General features: G+C 34.9%; 1 protein-coding gene across 1 annotated transcript; it reads left to right on the top strand.

Annotated features, from left to right (window-relative positions):
* The first annotated feature begins 11,854 nt into the window (after nucleotides 1-11,854).
* On the top strand, nucleotides 11,855-18,792 carry LOC139843820 (DNA topoisomerase 2). Its single transcript, XM_071833979.1, has 18 exons — nucleotides 11,855-12,428; nucleotides 13,144-13,415; nucleotides 13,512-13,578; nucleotides 13,687-13,957; nucleotides 14,043-14,239; nucleotides 14,328-14,537; nucleotides 14,621-14,851; nucleotides 14,932-15,096; nucleotides 15,355-15,696; nucleotides 15,812-15,945; nucleotides 16,047-16,407; nucleotides 16,500-16,686; nucleotides 16,789-16,838; nucleotides 16,908-17,351; nucleotides 17,435-17,591; nucleotides 17,710-17,786; nucleotides 17,884-18,046; nucleotides 18,127-18,792. The coding sequence occupies exons 1-18, from the start codon at nucleotides 11,868-11,870 to the stop codon at nucleotides 18,663-18,665; spliced, it is 4,428 nt and encodes a 1,475-aa protein (XP_071690080.1). The 5' UTR covers nucleotides 11,855-11,867; the 3' UTR covers nucleotides 18,666-18,792.
* The last annotated feature ends 574 nt before the right edge of the window (nucleotides 18,793-19,366 follow it).

Genomic DNA, 19,366 nt, shown 5'->3' with positions numbered 1-19,366 from the left:
ATTTAATAAGGCAAAAGAGAATAATAAGGGAAAGGGCATAAAAATAGAAAAATTTGATTCCAAACCCGATGAACTTTATATGTATCGTCAACACTCGTATTTCTTAAGTTGTGACAATAACCCGGGAACCTCTAAACCACCAGGTTTTTCTAAACCAATGTGGAAAATGACGGCTCGTATTAGGGGAACATCATATATCCCTAGAAACTTGTCAAAACGAACCAAAATCGAAGAAGAAGAAACAAGCGAGTCGGAATAAGATAGTTGTATTCGTGTGGTGTAATATATATAATATAGTGTGCTTATGCTTTATGATATATGTAAAAATTGCTTGTATTAATAAGTATTTTTTTATGAATCTAACTCTTGTCTATTTTACAGTATAAAAACACAAAATGGATAGACAACCCAATATTTTAAGAGACCTACCCGGAGACATGATTGATGAAATCTTGTCTAGAGTCGGTCAGAATTTCTCGGCACAACTATTTAACGCGAGATCAGTTTGTAAGACATTCGAAGAACGTTCCAAGAATGCCTTGGTTTATAAAAGGCTTTCATTCGAAAGATGGGGGATATCACATTGGGAAATCCATAAGTTACGATGTGTTTACTTTGACGCATATATTGCGGGGAACCCAAATGGTATTTTACGCAACGGGTTAAGAAATTATTTTGACTCAATATATCCGAATATAGGACTTCGTGATTTAGAAAAAGCGGCTAACATGCAACATAAAGAAGCATGTTATGCTTACGGGTTAGTAATGTTCGCTTCTCACCAAAGTGAAAACAAGAACATCAGGCTACAACTATTAAACAAAACGTTCCCACAAGTGACGGAGTCGGTAATTGGGGTAAGAAATGAGGTTTTTAGATTATTACGGGACTGTTGGATATTACGTAACCCTCGTCCCTTTGACAACGTTACAACACGCTATCTTATCAACGGCCATAACGGTTATGTTCCACAAGACCAAGGATGAGAAGTAGTTCTAGTAAAACCAGAATGCATGACTTGTTTCTGGACGTATGAATTACGTGTCTTTATTGCCTTTGCTGAACGACTTGTGTACTAGCTAGAATTATCTTCACAACCATCTTGTATCACATTTATTGTGTGCTATATTTCATGCTATATGTAAAATAACCGGTATTGTAAGTTTGTAAAATATTGTGTAAAAGTTTGAACGCGAAATATTATTATAATCAGTTTTTCATATAGAATTGTAGTAGTTGAATTGTATATTAGCTACTAAGTATGAACTTAACGGGTAGGTACTACCCGAATTTAAACTTATAAAACGCTAATATGAAGAAAAAGCTTTTATAAATGAGTTCATATTATGCTACGAGATACTATTGACTACTCTTAATATTCTGTATGATTAACTTGTTTCATTTGACTATTTGAAGGAAATGGCACCGACTACTCGACAAACCATGAATATGAGCGAAGAGGAATTTCGTAACTTTCTTGCTACAAACATAGCCGCAGTACAGGCTGCGCTACATACCAACAATAACCTTGGATCTAGCAGTACAGGAAATCGTGTAGGATGCACCTACAAAGAATTCACTGCCTGCAAACCTTTGGAATTTGATGGAACTGAAGGACCGATCGGATTGAAACGGTGGACCGAGAAGGTCGAATCGGTGTTTGCCATAAGTAAGTGTACTGAAGAGGACAAAGTGAAGTACGCTACGCATACCTTCACAGGTACTGCGTTAACATGGTGGAATACCTATCTAGAGCAAGTGGGACAAGATGATGCTTACGCACTACCGTGGTCAGCATTCAAGCACTTGATGAACGAGAAGTACCGTCCCAGAACCGAGGTCAATAAGCTCAAGACAGAACTTAGAGGGTTACGAACCCAAGGATTTGATATTACCACGTATGAAAGACGATTCATAGAATTGTGCCTATTGTGTCCGGGAGCGTTCGAAGATGAGGAAGAGAAGATCGACGCGTTTGTGAAAGGATTACCGGAAAGAATCCAAGAAGATATAAGTTCACACGAGCCCACCTCCATACAACAGGCATGTAGAATGGCTCACAAACTAGTGAACCAGATTGAGGAAAGAATTAAAGAACAGGCGGCTGAAGAGGCCAATGTGAAGCAAGTCAAAAGAAAATGGGAGGAAAACGGTGATAAGAATCACCAATACAACAACAACAGCAATTACAACAATAATCGCAACAACTATCCCAACAATCGCAACATCAATCGCAACTACAACAAACGGCCCAACAACAACAACAACAACAACTATAACAATCATCCCAACAACAATAACAACCGCAACAACAACAATAATCAGAAGCAACTATGCCAAAGGTATGAAAAGTATCACTCGGGGTTCTGCACCAAATTTTGCAACAAGTGTAAAAGAAATGGTCATAGCGCGGCGAAGTGTGAGATCTACGGACCAGGGGTTAACAGAACGAAAGGAACAAATGGTGTCGGAACGAGTAATGGCGGAGCAAGTAGTGTCGGAGCAAGTTATGCCAATGTAGTTTGTTATAAATGTGGAAAATCGGGCCACATTATTAGAAATTGCCCGAACCAGGAGAATACGAATGGACAAGGCCGCGGAAGAGTTTTCAATATTAATGCGGCAGAGGCACAGGAAGACCCGGAGCTTGTTACAGGTACGTTTCTTATTGACAATGAATCTGCTTACGTTTTATTTGATTCGGGTGCGGATAGAAGCTATATGAGTAGAGATTTTTGTGCTAAATTAAGTTGTCCATTGACGCCTTTGGATAGTATATTTTTACTCGAATTAGCGAATGGTAAATTAATTTTAGCAGATAATATATGTCGGAATCGAGAAATTCAACTGGTTAGCGAAACATTTAAGATTGACTTGATACCAGTAGAGTTAGGGAGTTTTGATGTGATAATCTGTATGGACTGGTTGAAAGAAGTGAAAGCAGAGATCGTTTGTTACAAAAATGCAATTCGCATTATACGAGAAAAAGGAAAACCCTTAATGGTGTACGGAGAAAAGGGCAACACGAAGCTACATCTTATTAGTAATTTGAAGGCACAAAAACTAATAAGAAAAGGTTGCTATGCTATTCTAGCACACGTCGAGAAAGTACAAACTGAAGAAAAGAGCATCAATGATGTTCCCGTCGCAAAAGAATTTCCCGATGTATTTCCGAAAGAATTACCGGGATTACCCCCACATCGATCCGTTGAATTTCAAATAGATCTTATACCAGGAGCTGCACCAATAGTTCGTGCTCCTTACAGACTCGCACCCAGCGAGATGAAAGAACTACAAAGCCAATTACAAGAACTTTTAGAGCGTGGTTTCATTCGACCAAGCACATCACCGTGGGGAGCTCCTGTTTTGTTTGTCAAGAAGAAAGATGGTACATTCAGGTTGTGTATTGACTACCGAGAGTTGAACAAACTTACCATCAAGAACCGCTACCCACTACCGAGAATCGACGACTTATTTGATCAACTACAAGGCTCGTCTGTTTTTTCAAAGATTGACTTACGTTCCGGGTATCATCAAATGCGGGTGAAAGAAGATGATATTCCAAAGACTGCTTTCAGAACATGTTACGGTCATTACGAGTTTATGGTCATGCCGTTTGGTTTAACTAATGCACCAGCTGTGTTCATGGACCTTATGAACCGAGTGTGTGGACCATACCTTGACAAGTTTGTCATTGTTTTCATTGATGACATACTTATTTACTCAAAGAATGACCAAGAACATGGTGAACATTTGAGAAAGGTGTTAGAAGTATTGAGGAAGGAAGAATTGTACGCTAAGTTTTCAAAGTGTGCATTTTGGTTTAAAGAAGTTCAATTCCTCGGTTACATAGTGAACAAAGAAGGTATTAAGGTGGATCCGGCAAAGATAGAAACTGTTGAAAAGTGGGAAACCCCGAAAACTCCGAAACACATACGCCAGTTTTTAGGACTAGCTGGTTACTACAGAAGGTTCATCCAAGACTTTTCCAGAATAGCAAAACCCTTGACTGCATTAACGCATAAAGGGAAGAAATTTGAATGGAAGGATGAACAAGAGAAAGCGTTTCATTTATTGAAGAAAAAGCTAACTACGACACCTATATTGTCATTGCCTGAAGGGAATGATGATTTTGTGATTTATTGTGACGCATCAAAGCAAGGTTTCGGTTGTGTATTGATGCAACGAATGAAGGTGATTGCTTATGCGTCTAGACAATTGAAGATTCACGAACAAAATTATACGACGCATGATTTGGAATTAGGCGCGGTTGTTTTTGCATTAAAGACTTGGAGGCACTACTTATATGGGGTCAAAAGTATTATATATATCGACCACAAAAGTCTTCAACACATATTTAATCAGAAACAACTGAATATGAGGCAGCGTAGGTAGATTGAATTGTTAAATGATTACGACTTTGAGATTCGTTACCACCCGGGGAAGGCAAATGTGGTAGCCAACGCCTTGAGCAGGAAGGACAGAGAACCCATTCGAGTAAAATCTATGAATATAATGATTCACAATAACCTTACTACTCAAATAAAGGAGGCGCAACAAGGAGTTTTAAAAGAGGGAAATTTAAAGGATGAAATACCCAAAGGATCGAAGAAGCATCTTAATATTCGGGAAGACGAAACCCGGTATAGGGCTGAAAGGATTTGGGTACCAAAATTTGGAGATATGAGAGAAATGGTACTTAGAGAAGCTCATTAAACCAGATACTCAATACATCCTGGAACGGGGAATATGTACAAGGATCTCAAGAAACATTTTTGGTGGCCGGGTATGAACGCCGATGTTGCTAAATATGTAGGAGAATGTTTAACGTGTTCTAAGGTCAAAGCTGAGCATCAGAAACCATCAGGTCTACTTCAACAACCCGAAATCCCGGAATGGAAATGGGAAAACATTACCATGGATTTCATCACTAAATTGCCAAGGACTGCAAGTGGTTTTGATACTATTTGGGTAATAGTTGATCGTCTCACCAAATCCGCACACTTCCTGCCAATAAGAGAAGATGACAAGATGGAGAAGTTAGCACGACTGTATTTGAAGGAAGTCGTCTCCAGACATGGAATACCAATCTCTATTATCTCTGATAGGAATGGCAGATTTATTTCAAGATTCTGGCAGACATTACAGCAAGCATTAGGAACTCGTCTAGACATGAGTACTGCCTATCATCCACAAAACTGATGGGCAGAGTGAAAGGACGATACAAACGCTTGAAGACATGCTACGAGCATGTGTTATTGATTTCGAAAACAGTTGGGATCGACATCTACCATTAGCAGAATTTTCCTACAACAACAGCTACCATTCAAGCATTGAGATGGCGCCGTTTGAAGCACTTTATGGTAGAAAGTGCAGGTCTCCGATTTGTTGGAGTGAAGTGGGGGATAGACAGATTACGGGTTCGGAGATAATACAAGAAACTACCGAGAAGATCATCCAAATTCAACAACGGTTGAAAACCGCCCAAAGTCGACAAAAGAGCTACGCTGACATTAAAAGAAAAGATATAGAATTTGAAATTGGAGAGATGGTCATGCTTAAAGTTGCACCTTGGAAAGGTGTTGTTCGATTTGGTAAACGAGGGAAATTAAATCCAAGGTATATCGGACCATTCAAGATTATTGATCGTGTCGGACCAGTAGCTTACCGACTTGAGTTACCTCAACAACTCGCGGCTGTACATAACACTTTCCATGTCTCGAATTTGAAGAAATGTTTTTCTAAAGAAGATCTCACTATTCCGTTAGATAAAATCCAAATCAACGAAAAACTTCAATTCATCGAAGAACCCGTCGAAATAATGGATCGTGAGGTTAAAAGACTTAAGCAAGATAAGATACCAATTGTTAAGGTTTGATGGAATGCTCGTAGAGGACCCGAGTTCACCTGGGAATGAGAAGATCAGATGAAGAAGAAATGCCCGCATTTATTTCCAGAAGATACGTCAACACCTCCAAATGCTTAAAATTTCGGGACGAAATTTATTTAACGGGTAGGTACTGTAGTGACCCGAACTTTTCCATGTTTATAGATATATATTAAATGAAATTGTTATTTACATGATTAAGTGTTTCCAACATGTTAAGCAATCAAACTTGTTAAGACTTGATTAATTGAAATAGGTTTCATATAGACAATTGACCACCCAAGTTGACCGGTGATTCACGAATGTTAAAACTTGTAAAAACTATATGATGACATATATATGGTTATATATATAGTTAACATGATATTATGATAAGTAAACATATCATTAAGTATATTAACAATGAACTACATATGTAAAAGCAAGACTACTAACTTAATGATTTTGAAACGAGACATATATGTAACGATTATCGTTGTAACGACATTTAATGTATATATATCATATTAATAGATATTCATACATCATAATATCATGATAATATAATAATTTAAAATCTCATTTGATATTATAAACATTGGGTTACCAACATTTAACAAGATCGTTAACCTAAAGGTTTCAAAACAACACTTACATGTAACGACTAACGATGACTTAACGACTCAGTTAAAATGTATATACATGTAGTGTTTTAATATGTATTCATACACTTTTGAAAGACTTCAATACACTTATCAAAATACTTCTACTTAACAAAAATGCTTACAATTACATCCTCGTTCAGTTTCATCAACAATTCTACTCGTATGCACCCGTATTCGTACTCGTACAATACACAGCTTTTAGATGTATGTACTATTGGTATATATACTCAAATGATCAGCTCTTAGTAGCCCATGTGAGTCACCTAACACACGTGGGAACCATCATTTGGCAACTAGCATGAAATATCTCATAAAATTACAAAAATATGAGTAATCATTCATGACTTATTTACATGAAAACAAAATTACATATCCTTTATATCTAATCCATACACCAACGACCAAAAATACCTACAAACACTTTCATTCTTAAATTTTCTTCATCTAATTGATCTCTCTCAAGTTCTATCTTCAAGTTCTAAGTGTTCTTCATAAATTCTACAAGTTCTAGTTTCATAAAATCAAGAATACTTCCAAGTTTGCTAGCTTACTTCCAATCTTGTAGAGTGATCATCCAACCTCAAGAAATCTTTCTTATTTACAGTAAGATATCTTTCTAATATAAGGTAATACTCATATTCAAACTTTGGTTCAATTTCTATAACTATAACAATCTTATTTCGAGTGATGATCTTACTTGAACTTGTTTTCGTGTCATGATTCTGCTTCAAGAATTTCGAGCCATCCAAGGATCCGTTGAAGCTAGATCCATTTTTTTCTTTTCCAGTAGGTTTATCCAAGGAACTTAAGGTAGTAATGATGTTCATAACATCATACGATTCATACATGAAAAGCTATCATATTCGAAGTGGTAAACTTGTAATCACTAGAACATAGTTTAATTAATTCTAAACTTGTTCGCAAATAAAGTTAATCCTTCTAAATACACTTTTAAAATAAATTATACACATGTTCTATATCTATATGATATGCTAACTTAATGATTTAAAACCCGGAAACACGATAAACACCATAAAACCGGATTTACGCCGCCGTAGTTACAACCGGGGGCTGTTTTGGTTTGGATAATTAAAAACTATGAAAAACTTTGATTTAAAAGCTATACTTCTGGGAAAATGATTTTTCTTATGAACATGAAATCATATCCAAAAATCATGGTTAAACTCAAAGTGAAAGTATGTTTTTCAAAACAGTCATCAAGATGTCGTTCTTTCGACGGAAATGACTACCTCTTTCAAAAACGACTTGTAACTTGTATTTCCAACTATAAATCAATGGCTTTTCTGTTTAGTTTCATAAAGTCAAGTTCAATACGAAACCGTGGCAGCTTAAATCACTCAAAACGGATTAGAAACGAAGAAATGGCGAGCAAAACAAAATTGGTAAAAACTACTCATTTTAGCTACGTGAAAATTGGTAACAATTCTATTCCAACCATAACTTAATCAACTTGTATTGTATATTATGTAATCTTGAGATACCATAGACACGTATACAATGTTTCGACATATCATGTCGACACATCTATATATATTTCGGAACAACCATAGACACTCTATATGTGAATGTTGGAGTTAGCTATACAGGGTTGAGGTTGATTCCAAAATATATATAGTTTGAGTCGTGATCAATACTGAGATATGTATACACTGGGTCGTGGATTGATTCAAGATATATATATTAATTTATTCATGTACGATCAATTGTGGACTTCTAACATCGGACCGCTAACTGGACAACTAAAAATCATCAACACGTAATAAAGAAAATATTGTGAATATATTTCTATTATATTTTGATATATGTATATATTGTTATAGGTTCGTGAATCAACCCGTGGCCAAGTCAAATTCTCGAAGAAGTGATATTTGGTGAAAGTGAGTTATAGTCCCACTTTTAAAATCTAATATTTTTGGGATGAGAATACAAGCAGGTTTTATAAATGATTTACAAAATAGACACAAGTACGTGAAACTACATTCTATGGCTGAATTATCGAAATCGAATATGCCCCTTTTTATTAAGTCTGGTAATCTAAGAATTAGGGAACAGACACCCTAATTGACGCGAATCCTAAAGATAGATCTATTGGGCCTAACAAACCCCATCCAAAGTACCGGATGCTTTAGTACTTCGAAATTTATATCATATCCGAAGGGTGTCCCGGAATGATGAGGATATTCTTATATATGCATCTTGTTAATGTCGGTTACCAGGTGTTCACCATATGAATGATTTTTATCTCTATGTATGGGATGTATATTGAAATATGAAATCTTGTGGTCTATTGTTACAATTTGATATATATAGGTTAAACCTATAACTCACCAACATTTTTGTTGACGTTTTAAGCATGTTTATTCTCAGGTGATTATTAAGAGCTTCCGCTGTCGCATACTTATATAAGGACAAGATTTGGAGTCCCTGCTTGTATGATATTGTGTAAAAACTGCATTCAAGAAACTTATTTCGTTGTAACATATTTGTATTGTAAACCATTATGTAATAGTCGTGTGTAAACATGATATTTTAGATTATCATTATTTGATAATCTACGTAAAGTTTTTTAAACCTTTATTGATGAAATAAAGGTTATGGTTTGTTTTAAAATGAATGCAGTCTTTGAAAAACGTCTCATATAGAGGTCAAAATCTCGCAACGAAATCAATTAATATGGAACGTTTTTAATCAATAAGAACGGGACATTTCATGTACTACATTTGCCGTTCGCTTAATTGTGTTGGTTACTTCATTACTATTAAGGTGAGTTATAGTCCCGTTTTTACATACTTTTCAAAGTATATTTTTGGGATGTGATTACATGCATTTTATTTCACGTTTAGACACAAGTGACAATTAAATTTAAATTATTCATTGTGAGTTGGACAATAATATTCCCTAGTCTGGTAACTGTAATCATTGATTTTTACCGGTGAACGCGAATCCTACGGATAGATCTATCAGGTTTGACAACCCCATTTCGAGCTAGTCGCGCTAGCAATTTATAATCGGAATGTTTAGTACTTCGTATTTTGTTGTAGATACACTGTCCAGTGTATATTTTTATTGTGTTTGGCAAGGGTAAATAAAGGGTTAAGTGGTTACCAGGTGGCTCATTGATAATAGAATAATGTTTATGTTTTCTAACATTTTTAAATCTTGTGGTCTAAAGTTTATTCAATTATTTAAACCTATAATTCACTCAACCTTTGTGTTGACAGTTTACTCGCATGTTTTCACAGGTACTTGAGTTTATGTGATGCTTCCGCTGTGTTTAGAAGAGTCTGCATGCATTTGGGCAGATTTTTATGAAACAGTTTATGAAACTTTGGCTTGCATTCTGTTTTTGAATAATTAATACTTGTGGGTTGTTGACAATGTTTTTGTGTCAACTTTGGATTATTAATATGTTGGGTTACTTTTAAACTACATATTTTGGTAGGCTTTTCTTTTTGGGAAATTTTTGATATAAAAGAATGCAATGTCATTTATTAAATTCATTTAAGTTCGATCAAGCTGTGGGACCAAGTGACGGAGCCGTTAAGTGTTTTGACGGGGCCATCACATCCGAGATTGTGTGTCAAAATTCATGTGAATACATATATTACACACACACACACAAATATATATATATATATATATATATATATATATATATATATATATATATATATATATATATATATATATATATATATATATATATATATATATATATATATATATATATATATATATATATATTGGTAGGATCAAGAGGAAAGTAACCAATCGGGGGAAGCAATTTTTTTTTTTTCATTTTTAAAAAAAACTTTGTTCACGAACATTATAGATTGGATTAAAATATGAACATTTAATAAAGACACTTTGTGATAAATGTTTTTATTTTGGCGGGAAAACTCTCAAAGAAGTAATATATAACAATTATCGTGTTTTTCGAGCGTATGTTGAGGTTTAGATATTAGGGTTTAGATATTAGGGTTTAGAAATTTAGGGTTTAAGGTTTAGATTTAGGATTTAGATTGAGTTTTTAACACGAACGGTTTAGAGTTTAGGGTTTAGGGTTTGGGGTTTTGGGTTTAGGGACTAAACCCAAAACACCAAACCCTAAACCTTAAACTCTAAATCGGGCTAAATTTTACTTCACAAAAACATGAAGAAAAAAAACGTTAACATTCTTCACGATCAATATTACCTTGAATGTTATTTTTGTCGATCGTTTTCCCGCCTAAATAATAACATTCATCACGAAATGTCTTTTTTAAATGTTCATATTTTCGTGTGATCATGATATCTGAAAAAAAAAATAAAAAAAAAACGAAATTTTTTTCCTTCCCCCCGATTGGTTACTTTCCCATTGATCATGCCCTATATATATATATATATATATATATATATATATATATATATATATATATATATATATATATATATATATATATATATATATATATATATATATGAAATATGAAATATATTAATATCAAATCCAAATATTACTGTATATATTATTTTATTACTCGTATAATAAAATACTAGCTTAAGACCCACGATTTCGCGGGCACTTTTGTATGAGCGTTATCGAAAGTGTGAAGGTTTCAGTAAAGTAGCTTTATATATAAACATATATTGATAATGAAATATAAGTTTTTACACTTTGATAACCATCACAAAAGACCAAGTGTTAAAGTCATTCAAATCAGACGTGCGAATTTATGTAGCTCTTCGGTTGTTTTCATAAATATAATACGGAGTATCCTTAATTTGTAGGAGTATCCTTAATTTGTAGTAGATGTATGAAGTTAAAGTTAATTACGGAGTACATTACAATCACATTTATACTTTTTTATATTTTAAATAAAAAATAAAAAATATAAATATATAAATAAATATTAAATATTTAAATACATAAATACAAATACAATATTTCATGGTTGTAGACGTTACCGTTTGAATAAAAATTCTAAAAAGAGCTACACTATTGTAGAGTTAATTAAACCGTGTTAAATTAAAAGTTACTCTACAAGTACCAAACCAATCACAAACGACAACAAAATGGAGATATACCATACAAAGGAACTGTACAACACATATTACATAACGTACAAACAAGCACCAGTCATCACCATTCCCTATTCCCCGGATTTCAAAAACTTTCAAATTCACTTTTCCCGCCCACAAAACATTTCAAATTTCAAAACCCCTTTACCATTTCACTTTCAAAACCACACCCCCCCTAATTCATTTCCCCCAATTTCAAATCACCAAAACCCTAATTAGACACCATCTCCGTGTCACTGAAACCAAATCACACCATGGCGACCACCACCGACAACCGCCGTCCACTTCAATCAACCACCACCAACAACATCCCCAAATCCGGCCGAACAATCGAAGAAACGTACCAAAAGAAAACTCAGCTCGAACACATCTTACTCCGACCCGATACCTACATCGGATCAATTGAAAACCACGAATCAAAACTATGGGTTTGGGAAGACGATCAGATGATTAACCGAAACGTCAAATACGTTCCTGGATTGTACAAGATCTTCGATGAAATACTGGTGAATGCTGCGGATAATAAACAAAGGGATCCGAAAATGGACACTGTGAAGGTGAATATTGATGTTGAAGGGAATTGTATCAGTGTGTTTAATAATGGTGATGGGATCCCTGTTGAGATTCATCAAGAAGAAGGTGTTTATGTTCCTGAGATGATTTTTGGGCATTTGTTGACCAGCAGTAATTATGATGATACCATTAAGAAGACAACTGGTGGTAGAAATGGGTATGGTGCGAAACTTGCTAATATTTTTTCGACTGAGTTTACGATTGAGACTGCTGATGGTAAACGTAACAGAAGATACAAACAGGTATTATTTTATTATTTCTATTTACGTATAATTTAGGGGTTTTTTTTTTTTTTTTAATAAATTTATTTGTTTGATATATGTATGCATGCCTGTATGTAAGTATGTAAATTTTAAGGAGTTACTGAATATGTTCTATTATGTGTGTATACGATTATTTCTTTGATATAGGTATTTAAATTTTAAATATATATGAATGTAAAATTAGGGATTAACAGATTGCGTACTTTTGGTTGATTATTAGGGTTTTAGTTTAATTTTTGAGTTTTTGAATAATTTGGGGGTTTCATGATTTGGTTATGTAATTTTAGCTTATAGGTATTTAAATAAATATGGAGTATATGTAAAATTTAAGGATTTAAGGATTAACTGACTGCGTTTTGAATAATTTTTGGTCGATTATTAGGGTTTTAATTTAATTTTTGAGTTTTTGAATATTTCGGGGTTTCATGATTTGGTTATAAAATTGTATGTTGTTCTGTCATGTATGATTTGTATAAGATTCTCATCAATAATAATTAAAAATTTGTTTAGTTGTTATAAAATTGTTGTGAATTTTTGAATTAGGGTTTATATAGTTTTATACTGAACTTGGATTACATTGTGGTTTCTTGTTATCCATCAGCACAAAACTACTTGTTGCATTCACTTGCTAAAAATTTGGTATACTAAAAGTGGGTTGAAGTGTCTAATCATGAATAGCTGGTATCTGGTATAGGTGTTTTCAAACAACATGGGGAAGAAATCTGAACCAACTATCACAAAATGCAAGAATGGTGAAAACTGGACTATGGTCTCGTTTAAGCCCGATTTAGCAAAATTTGGAATGGAATGTCTTGAAAGGGATGTAGTTGGTTTGATGAAGAAGCGTGTTATTGACTTAGCAGCCTGTTTGGGTAAGACTGTTAAGGTTGAGTTAGATGGAAAACGTGTCCCTCCTAAAACGTTTGAAGATTACGTCAAGCTATATGTTCCAGCTGATGCCTTAAGGTACTTTTTGATATCCATGATCCATGATTAATAATTAAATGATCAAATGTAGTTAAATTGTTAATTTGATATTAAAATATGTTGTTTCGTATACAGGCTTCATGAGAGAGTTAATGAAAGATGGGAGATTTGTGTTAGTATTTCTGATGGTCATTTCGAGCAGGTAAACACTTTCACACTGTCTGTATTAATTATTATGATAGCTGCAAGGTAGACTGTCAACTTGCTTATTTATACCTATTAAAATCATGTGAAATATTGTGTTAACCAGGTGAGTTTCGTGAATAATATCGCGACAATCAAGGGAGGAACCCATGTAGATTATGTTGCCAATCAGATTGCTAACCATCTGATCACTGTTATAAAGAAACAACACAAACATGCAAATCTGAACACCAAAAATGTGAAGAACTACTTATGGGTGTTTGTCAATGCACTTATTGATAACCCTGCTTTTGATTCACAAACCAAAGAGACTTTAACTACTAAACAAAGCAGCTTCGGATCTACATGTGAACTCACTCCAGAGTTCTTGAAGAAAGGTAAAGTTTGAATCGCTCATATTCCATTTGCGGTGTTGACAAATTCAAGAATATAATGTTAACTTCATCTTTTGTTTTTTTGCAGTGGCTAAATCTGATATTGTGAACAGAGTTGTGTCATGGGTACAGTTTAAGCAGGAGAAGGATCTTAAGAAAACTGATGGTAACAAGAAGGGGAAACTTAATATTCCAAAACTCGAAGAGGCTAATAAAGCAGCTACATCCGAATCACATAACTGCACCTTGATATTGACAGAAGGGGATTCAGCTAAAGCTCTTGCAGTAAGTAGTTTTGTTTTTGTGATAAACTACTAAACATATGTGTATGGAATCTGTACAAACAATAAAACATTGTATAATTTGTATGCAGATGTCTGGGTTGTCTGTTGTGGGTCAAGATTACTACGGTGTGTTTCCATTGAGGGGTAAATTGCTGAATGTGAGGGAAGCAAGCCCGAAACAGTTACAGGAAAATGCTGAAATACAGAACATTAAGAAGATTCTTGGGCTGCAGCATGGTAAAAGCTATGATGATGTGAAGTCACTGAGATATGGTCACTTGATGATTATGACTGATCAGGTGGTTACCAAAACCTGTTCACAATGTTTTATAGTTTCGGTTATGTCGTGTAGTTATGCTGTATATAACGTGTTGTTATACAGGATCATGATGGTTCACATATTAAAGGGCTGTTGATCAACTTTCTTCATGCGTTTTGGCCGTCTTTGCTAAAAGTTCCAGACTTTGTGCTCGAGTTCATTACACCTATTGTTAAGGCAACTAATAATAAAAACAACAAAGATGTGATTGCATTCTATACCATGCCTGAGTACGAGGAATGGAAGGAAAATTTGGGTAACCGAGCAGGACAATACACGATAAAGTACTATAAGGTTTGTTATTGTTATGAATGACCCACACTACCAAATGTTTGAAATTTTCAATCTTTAATTTTTTTTATCTAATGTTTCAGGGGTTGGGAACAAGTACCGGTAAAGAAGGTGCTCAATATTTTTCTGATATCGATAAGCATAAGAAGGATTTTATCTGGGCTGATGATGAGGACGGTGATGCTATTGAGCTTGCCTTTAGTAAGAAGAAGATTGAGGCCCGAAAGAATTGGCTTCGCGCGCTTCAGGTTTGGACATTTTCTGTGTATTTCATTCTTGTATGTAGAATGATAACATATAGGCATTTGTTATTATTATAATGGTAGATGGTAGATGGTAGATGGTAGATGGTAGATGGTAGATGGTAGACGGTAGATGGTAGAAAGGTAATGTATTTTAACTCAATATCTTGTTTTTTGTGATTTTTTTGAACTATATATCTTGTTTTTGGTAATCAGGCAACCAAGATATCATCTTTTTCTTAATAAATGTTGTTCTGTATGCAGGCTGGTACATTTTTTGATTCAAAGGAGAAACATATCCCGTACCGTGACTTCATCAACAAAGAGCTCATTCTGTTTTCAATGGCTGATCTTCAAAGATCAATCCCATCAATGGTGGATGGACTGAAGCCAGGACAAAGGAAGATTCTGTTCTGTGCTTTTAAGAAGTTGATTCAAAAAGAAATGAAAGTTGCTCAATTCAGTGGTTATGTCTCTGAGCATTCGGCGTATCATCATGGTGAGCAGAGTCTTGTTGGAACCATCATTGGTATGGCCCAAAATTTCGTTGGGAGCAATAACATTAACCTTCTTTTACCGAATGGACAATTTGGCACCCGTCAGATGGTGAGTTATTTCAACTTTACTAATCATTCTATACATATGAATCAAGTCAGTTTGTTGGTCAAAATAACTTTCTACCTTTGACGGTTAACTCTATTTTCATTTTAACCATTTTTAGGGAGGCAAAGATCATGCAAGTGGCAGGTATATCTTCACGAAGATTTCTCCTATCACACGCAATATTTTCCCCAAGGCAGATGAACTTCTACTCAACTACCTGAATGATGATGGCCAATCCATTGAGCCTACATGGTAAAAGACTAATCTTAGCGTGTTTGCTTGTTGTATTACTTGTATTCACCCATTGTATTTTATAGTATCATCATACCTCTAACCATTTTTTGTTGTTACAGGTTCATTCCAATCATACCGATGGTTCTGGTTAACGGAAGTGAAGGAATAGGGACCGGGTGGAGTACGTTTGTGCCAAATTACAATCCACGTGACATTATTGCTAACCTAAGACGTCTGTTGAATGGTGAACCAATGGTGCCTATGGATCCATGGTACAAGTGGTTCAAGGGAACAATACAGAAAACAACATCAAAAGATACCGGTTACACCACCATAGGTAATGTAGAGGAGCACGAAGATGAAAACGAAAACGTCAGTATTGTTATCAGTGAGCTGCCTGTAAGAAGATGGACTCAAGAATATAAGGAGTTTTTGGAAGCTGCTTCACTAGCAGGGAAAGATAAGCAACCGTTCATTCATGTAACTAACTCAGTCTGCCTTTTCACTAATATATACAAGATTTGAAATGAATTGGTGTTCATATGTGTGATGATACAACTGTATACATGCAGGACTACATGGCTCATAATGATGATACAACTGTACATTTTGAGGTTATCATGACAGCAGATCAAATGAACAGTGCTAGACAGGAGGGGTTGTTGAAGAAGTTTAAGCTAACGACTTCGTTAAGCACAAGTAACATGCATCTGTTTGATGCAAATGGTGTAATAAAGAAGTATGACACCCCTGAACAGAGTAAGTATGGTAACTGTTCGGCAAAGGTTTTTGTTTTTATTATTTTCCGGTCTTGATTCGCTTATTTATTTACAATTATGCACTCATTTTATTTGTTTACAGTCGTTGAGGAGTTCTTTCACCTTCGTCTTGACTTTTATGAGAAGAGAAAGGTGAATTTTTTGATCCATTAGTGTGAAGTACTTCACAATTATCTGTCACTAATTGGGTCCTTTTTATAGACTGCTGTACTGAATGAGCTTGGAAAAGCATTATTGCAACTGGAAAACAAAGTGAGGTTTATACGTGAGGTTGTTGAAGGAACACTTGTTGTAAGCAACAGAAAGAAGGCAGATTTATGGGCTGAGTTGAAGAAAAAAGGCTATACTCCTTTACCAAAAGAAGCTAAACCAACAGTTGCAGGAGATGTTAATCAGGAAGAAAATGAGGAAACCGAGGAGCAGGATGATGAAACTGAAAAAGTAAATCTACAGAAAGAAAATGAGGATAGTGGAACCGAATATGATTATCTGTTGAACATGTCAATAGGAACATTGACTTATGAGAAGATGAAACAACTAAGGGATGAAAAGGATAAAAAGAAGGCTGAGTTTGATGACCTGTCAAAGACTCCTTCCAACTCTTTATGGTTGCGAGATCTTGATGCCCTTGACAGGCAACTTGATGTATGTTTGTTTTTTTGAATAAAGCAATTTTTTTTATTTGTGGGGTGTCTTCAAGTTTTAAACTTTTTGTGTTGTTTGATCAGGAACAAGACAAGAGGGATGCTAAAGATGAAGAATTTAGAAGAATTCAACAAGAGAAGGCAAGAGCTAAGGGCCCTGGAGGTGGTGGTAAGAATGCTAGGAAAGCTGCACGAAAGCCTGCCACCAAGAAAATTACTAAAATTGAACTAATGGATACAGGTTATATCACAAATCAAGAAACATTTGCCTTTTTACTAAAATTGCACATTTGCCTTTTTTCTAAAATTGAACTAATGTATGTGGATGTTAATATTGGTTTTTTGTTTAATGGCTTTAGATAATGCTGAAGCTGTGAAAAAAGGAAGAGGCAAAGCAGCAGCAGCGGGCGCAAAGAAAGCTCCTGCTAAGAACAAGGTAGAAATTGACAAATCATAAATTTGTTAACTTGTTATAGTCTATGATATACTACTAATGAAAACGATACCTAAATTAATCTATATATTATGAGCAGGCAAAGACTAATTTGGTAGATGAAGACGATGATGAAATTCCATCTTTGGCTGAACGTATGGGAAGACAAGATCTGCTATCTGAGCCAGATGATTCTGAAATCAATGAGCTTGAAGATCGGTTAGCGAGACACAACATTGAATCATCTCCTGAATTAGCTGAAGGTAAAAAAAAAGGAATTCCTTTTTTATATTTTATTTATGATGAACTATGAAATGAAATTTACTTCAATTGAAAATTTCAGAAGTTCCAAAAAAGAAAGCACCTGCAAAAAGAGCCGCTGCTGTGAAAAAGAAGGCTCCTGTTGCTGTGATTTCAAACGATGAAGATGAAATGAGCGCTGACTCAGACTTTGAAGTTGTAGCACCACCACCAGGAGAGAAGAAGAAAGGCGGTCGAAAGGCGGCTGCCGCCAAGCCGCCAGCTGGAGGGACAAAGAAACGGGGCCCCGCTGCAAAGACAGGTGGCACACAAAAGCTGATAACAGAAGTTTTGAAGCCGGTGACAGAAGCTTCACCTGAGAAGAAAGTGAGGAAGATGAGGCCTTCACCGTTTAACAAGAAAAGTGGGTCCGTTTTGGGAAAAATGAATAAGAAGAATGATGATGATGAGGAAGAAGAAGTTATGATGAGTGTTGGTGAATCGAGCGGTGAAGTTGCGCCTGCAAAACCGAGACCACAAAGGGCTAATAGGAAGAAGATGACGTACGTCTTGAGTGATTCTGATGAGGAAGAAGATGAAGATGAAGCAGCTGAAGATTCTGATTTTGATGATGATGAGTGAGTGAGTGAGTGTTAAGTCTGTTGTGTAATGGTTGTGGGCTGAACTAACTTTTGAATTAGGAAATGGTGGGAAAAGTAATGCTTGTTTTCTCTTTTAAATTTTAGGGATTTGATGCGCTAATGCTTTGTTATTGTTGCATTTGACTTGATGAATTCTAAGTTTTTTAGTTGGTTAATTTGTGTTTTATGTTGTTATTCCTTATGTGCTAATTTATCTTTTAGATGCCTAAAAACCACTTTCCTATGGTATAATTATTTGAGTTTATCGCCATAACTATCTTTAAGATATGTAGATGGATACATACTTTTTACACCATAATAACTATCACCTTTTTTATGATAACATGATTGTGAGTGGCCGATTTCTTAAAATAATTCTTAGGTTTATTTTAGATACACTCTAATTATAATTAAGATTATTATTATTTTATAATTAAAATATAATAATAATAATAATATTAATTAATAGGGAAAATTATTTGAAAATGCATCGAATGTTTACTAAATTTGTACTGTATGCACCCAACTTGCAAATCTCCTATTGTATGCATTCAACTATTAAATCTATACTATCGTATGCACTGAATTACCTATACTTTAGGTATCCGGTTACCTTTATAGTTTTGTTGCCAAGTAGGATAATATATATTTTTTCTATTAAAAGTTATGATTATGTGGATATACTAGAACCACTCATTTATA

The sequence above is a fragment of the Rutidosis leptorrhynchoides genome, chromosome 4 (genome assembly GCF_046630445.1).
Source record: "Rutidosis leptorrhynchoides isolate AG116_Rl617_1_P2 chromosome 4, CSIRO_AGI_Rlap_v1, whole genome shotgun sequence".
Classification (NCBI taxonomy): Eukaryota; Viridiplantae; Streptophyta; class Magnoliopsida; order Asterales; family Asteraceae; genus Rutidosis; species Rutidosis leptorrhynchoides.
The sequence above is the reverse complement of the archived record's forward strand: the minus strand, read 5'-3'. Positions and strand labels throughout refer to the sequence as shown.

Coding starts and splice junctions, on each gene's coding strand:
- LOC139843820 (XM_071833979.1), top strand. CDS start 11,868: ATGGCGACCACCACCGACAACCGCCGTCCACTTCAATCAACCACCACC. Junction 16,408..16,499: donor ATAAGCAACCGTTCATTCAT/GTAACTAACTCA, acceptor GTATACATGCAG/GACTACATGGCTCATAATGA. Junction 17,352..17,434: donor CCCTTGACAGGCAACTTGAT/GTATGTTTGTTT, acceptor TTGTTTGATCAG/GAACAAGACAAGAGGGATGC.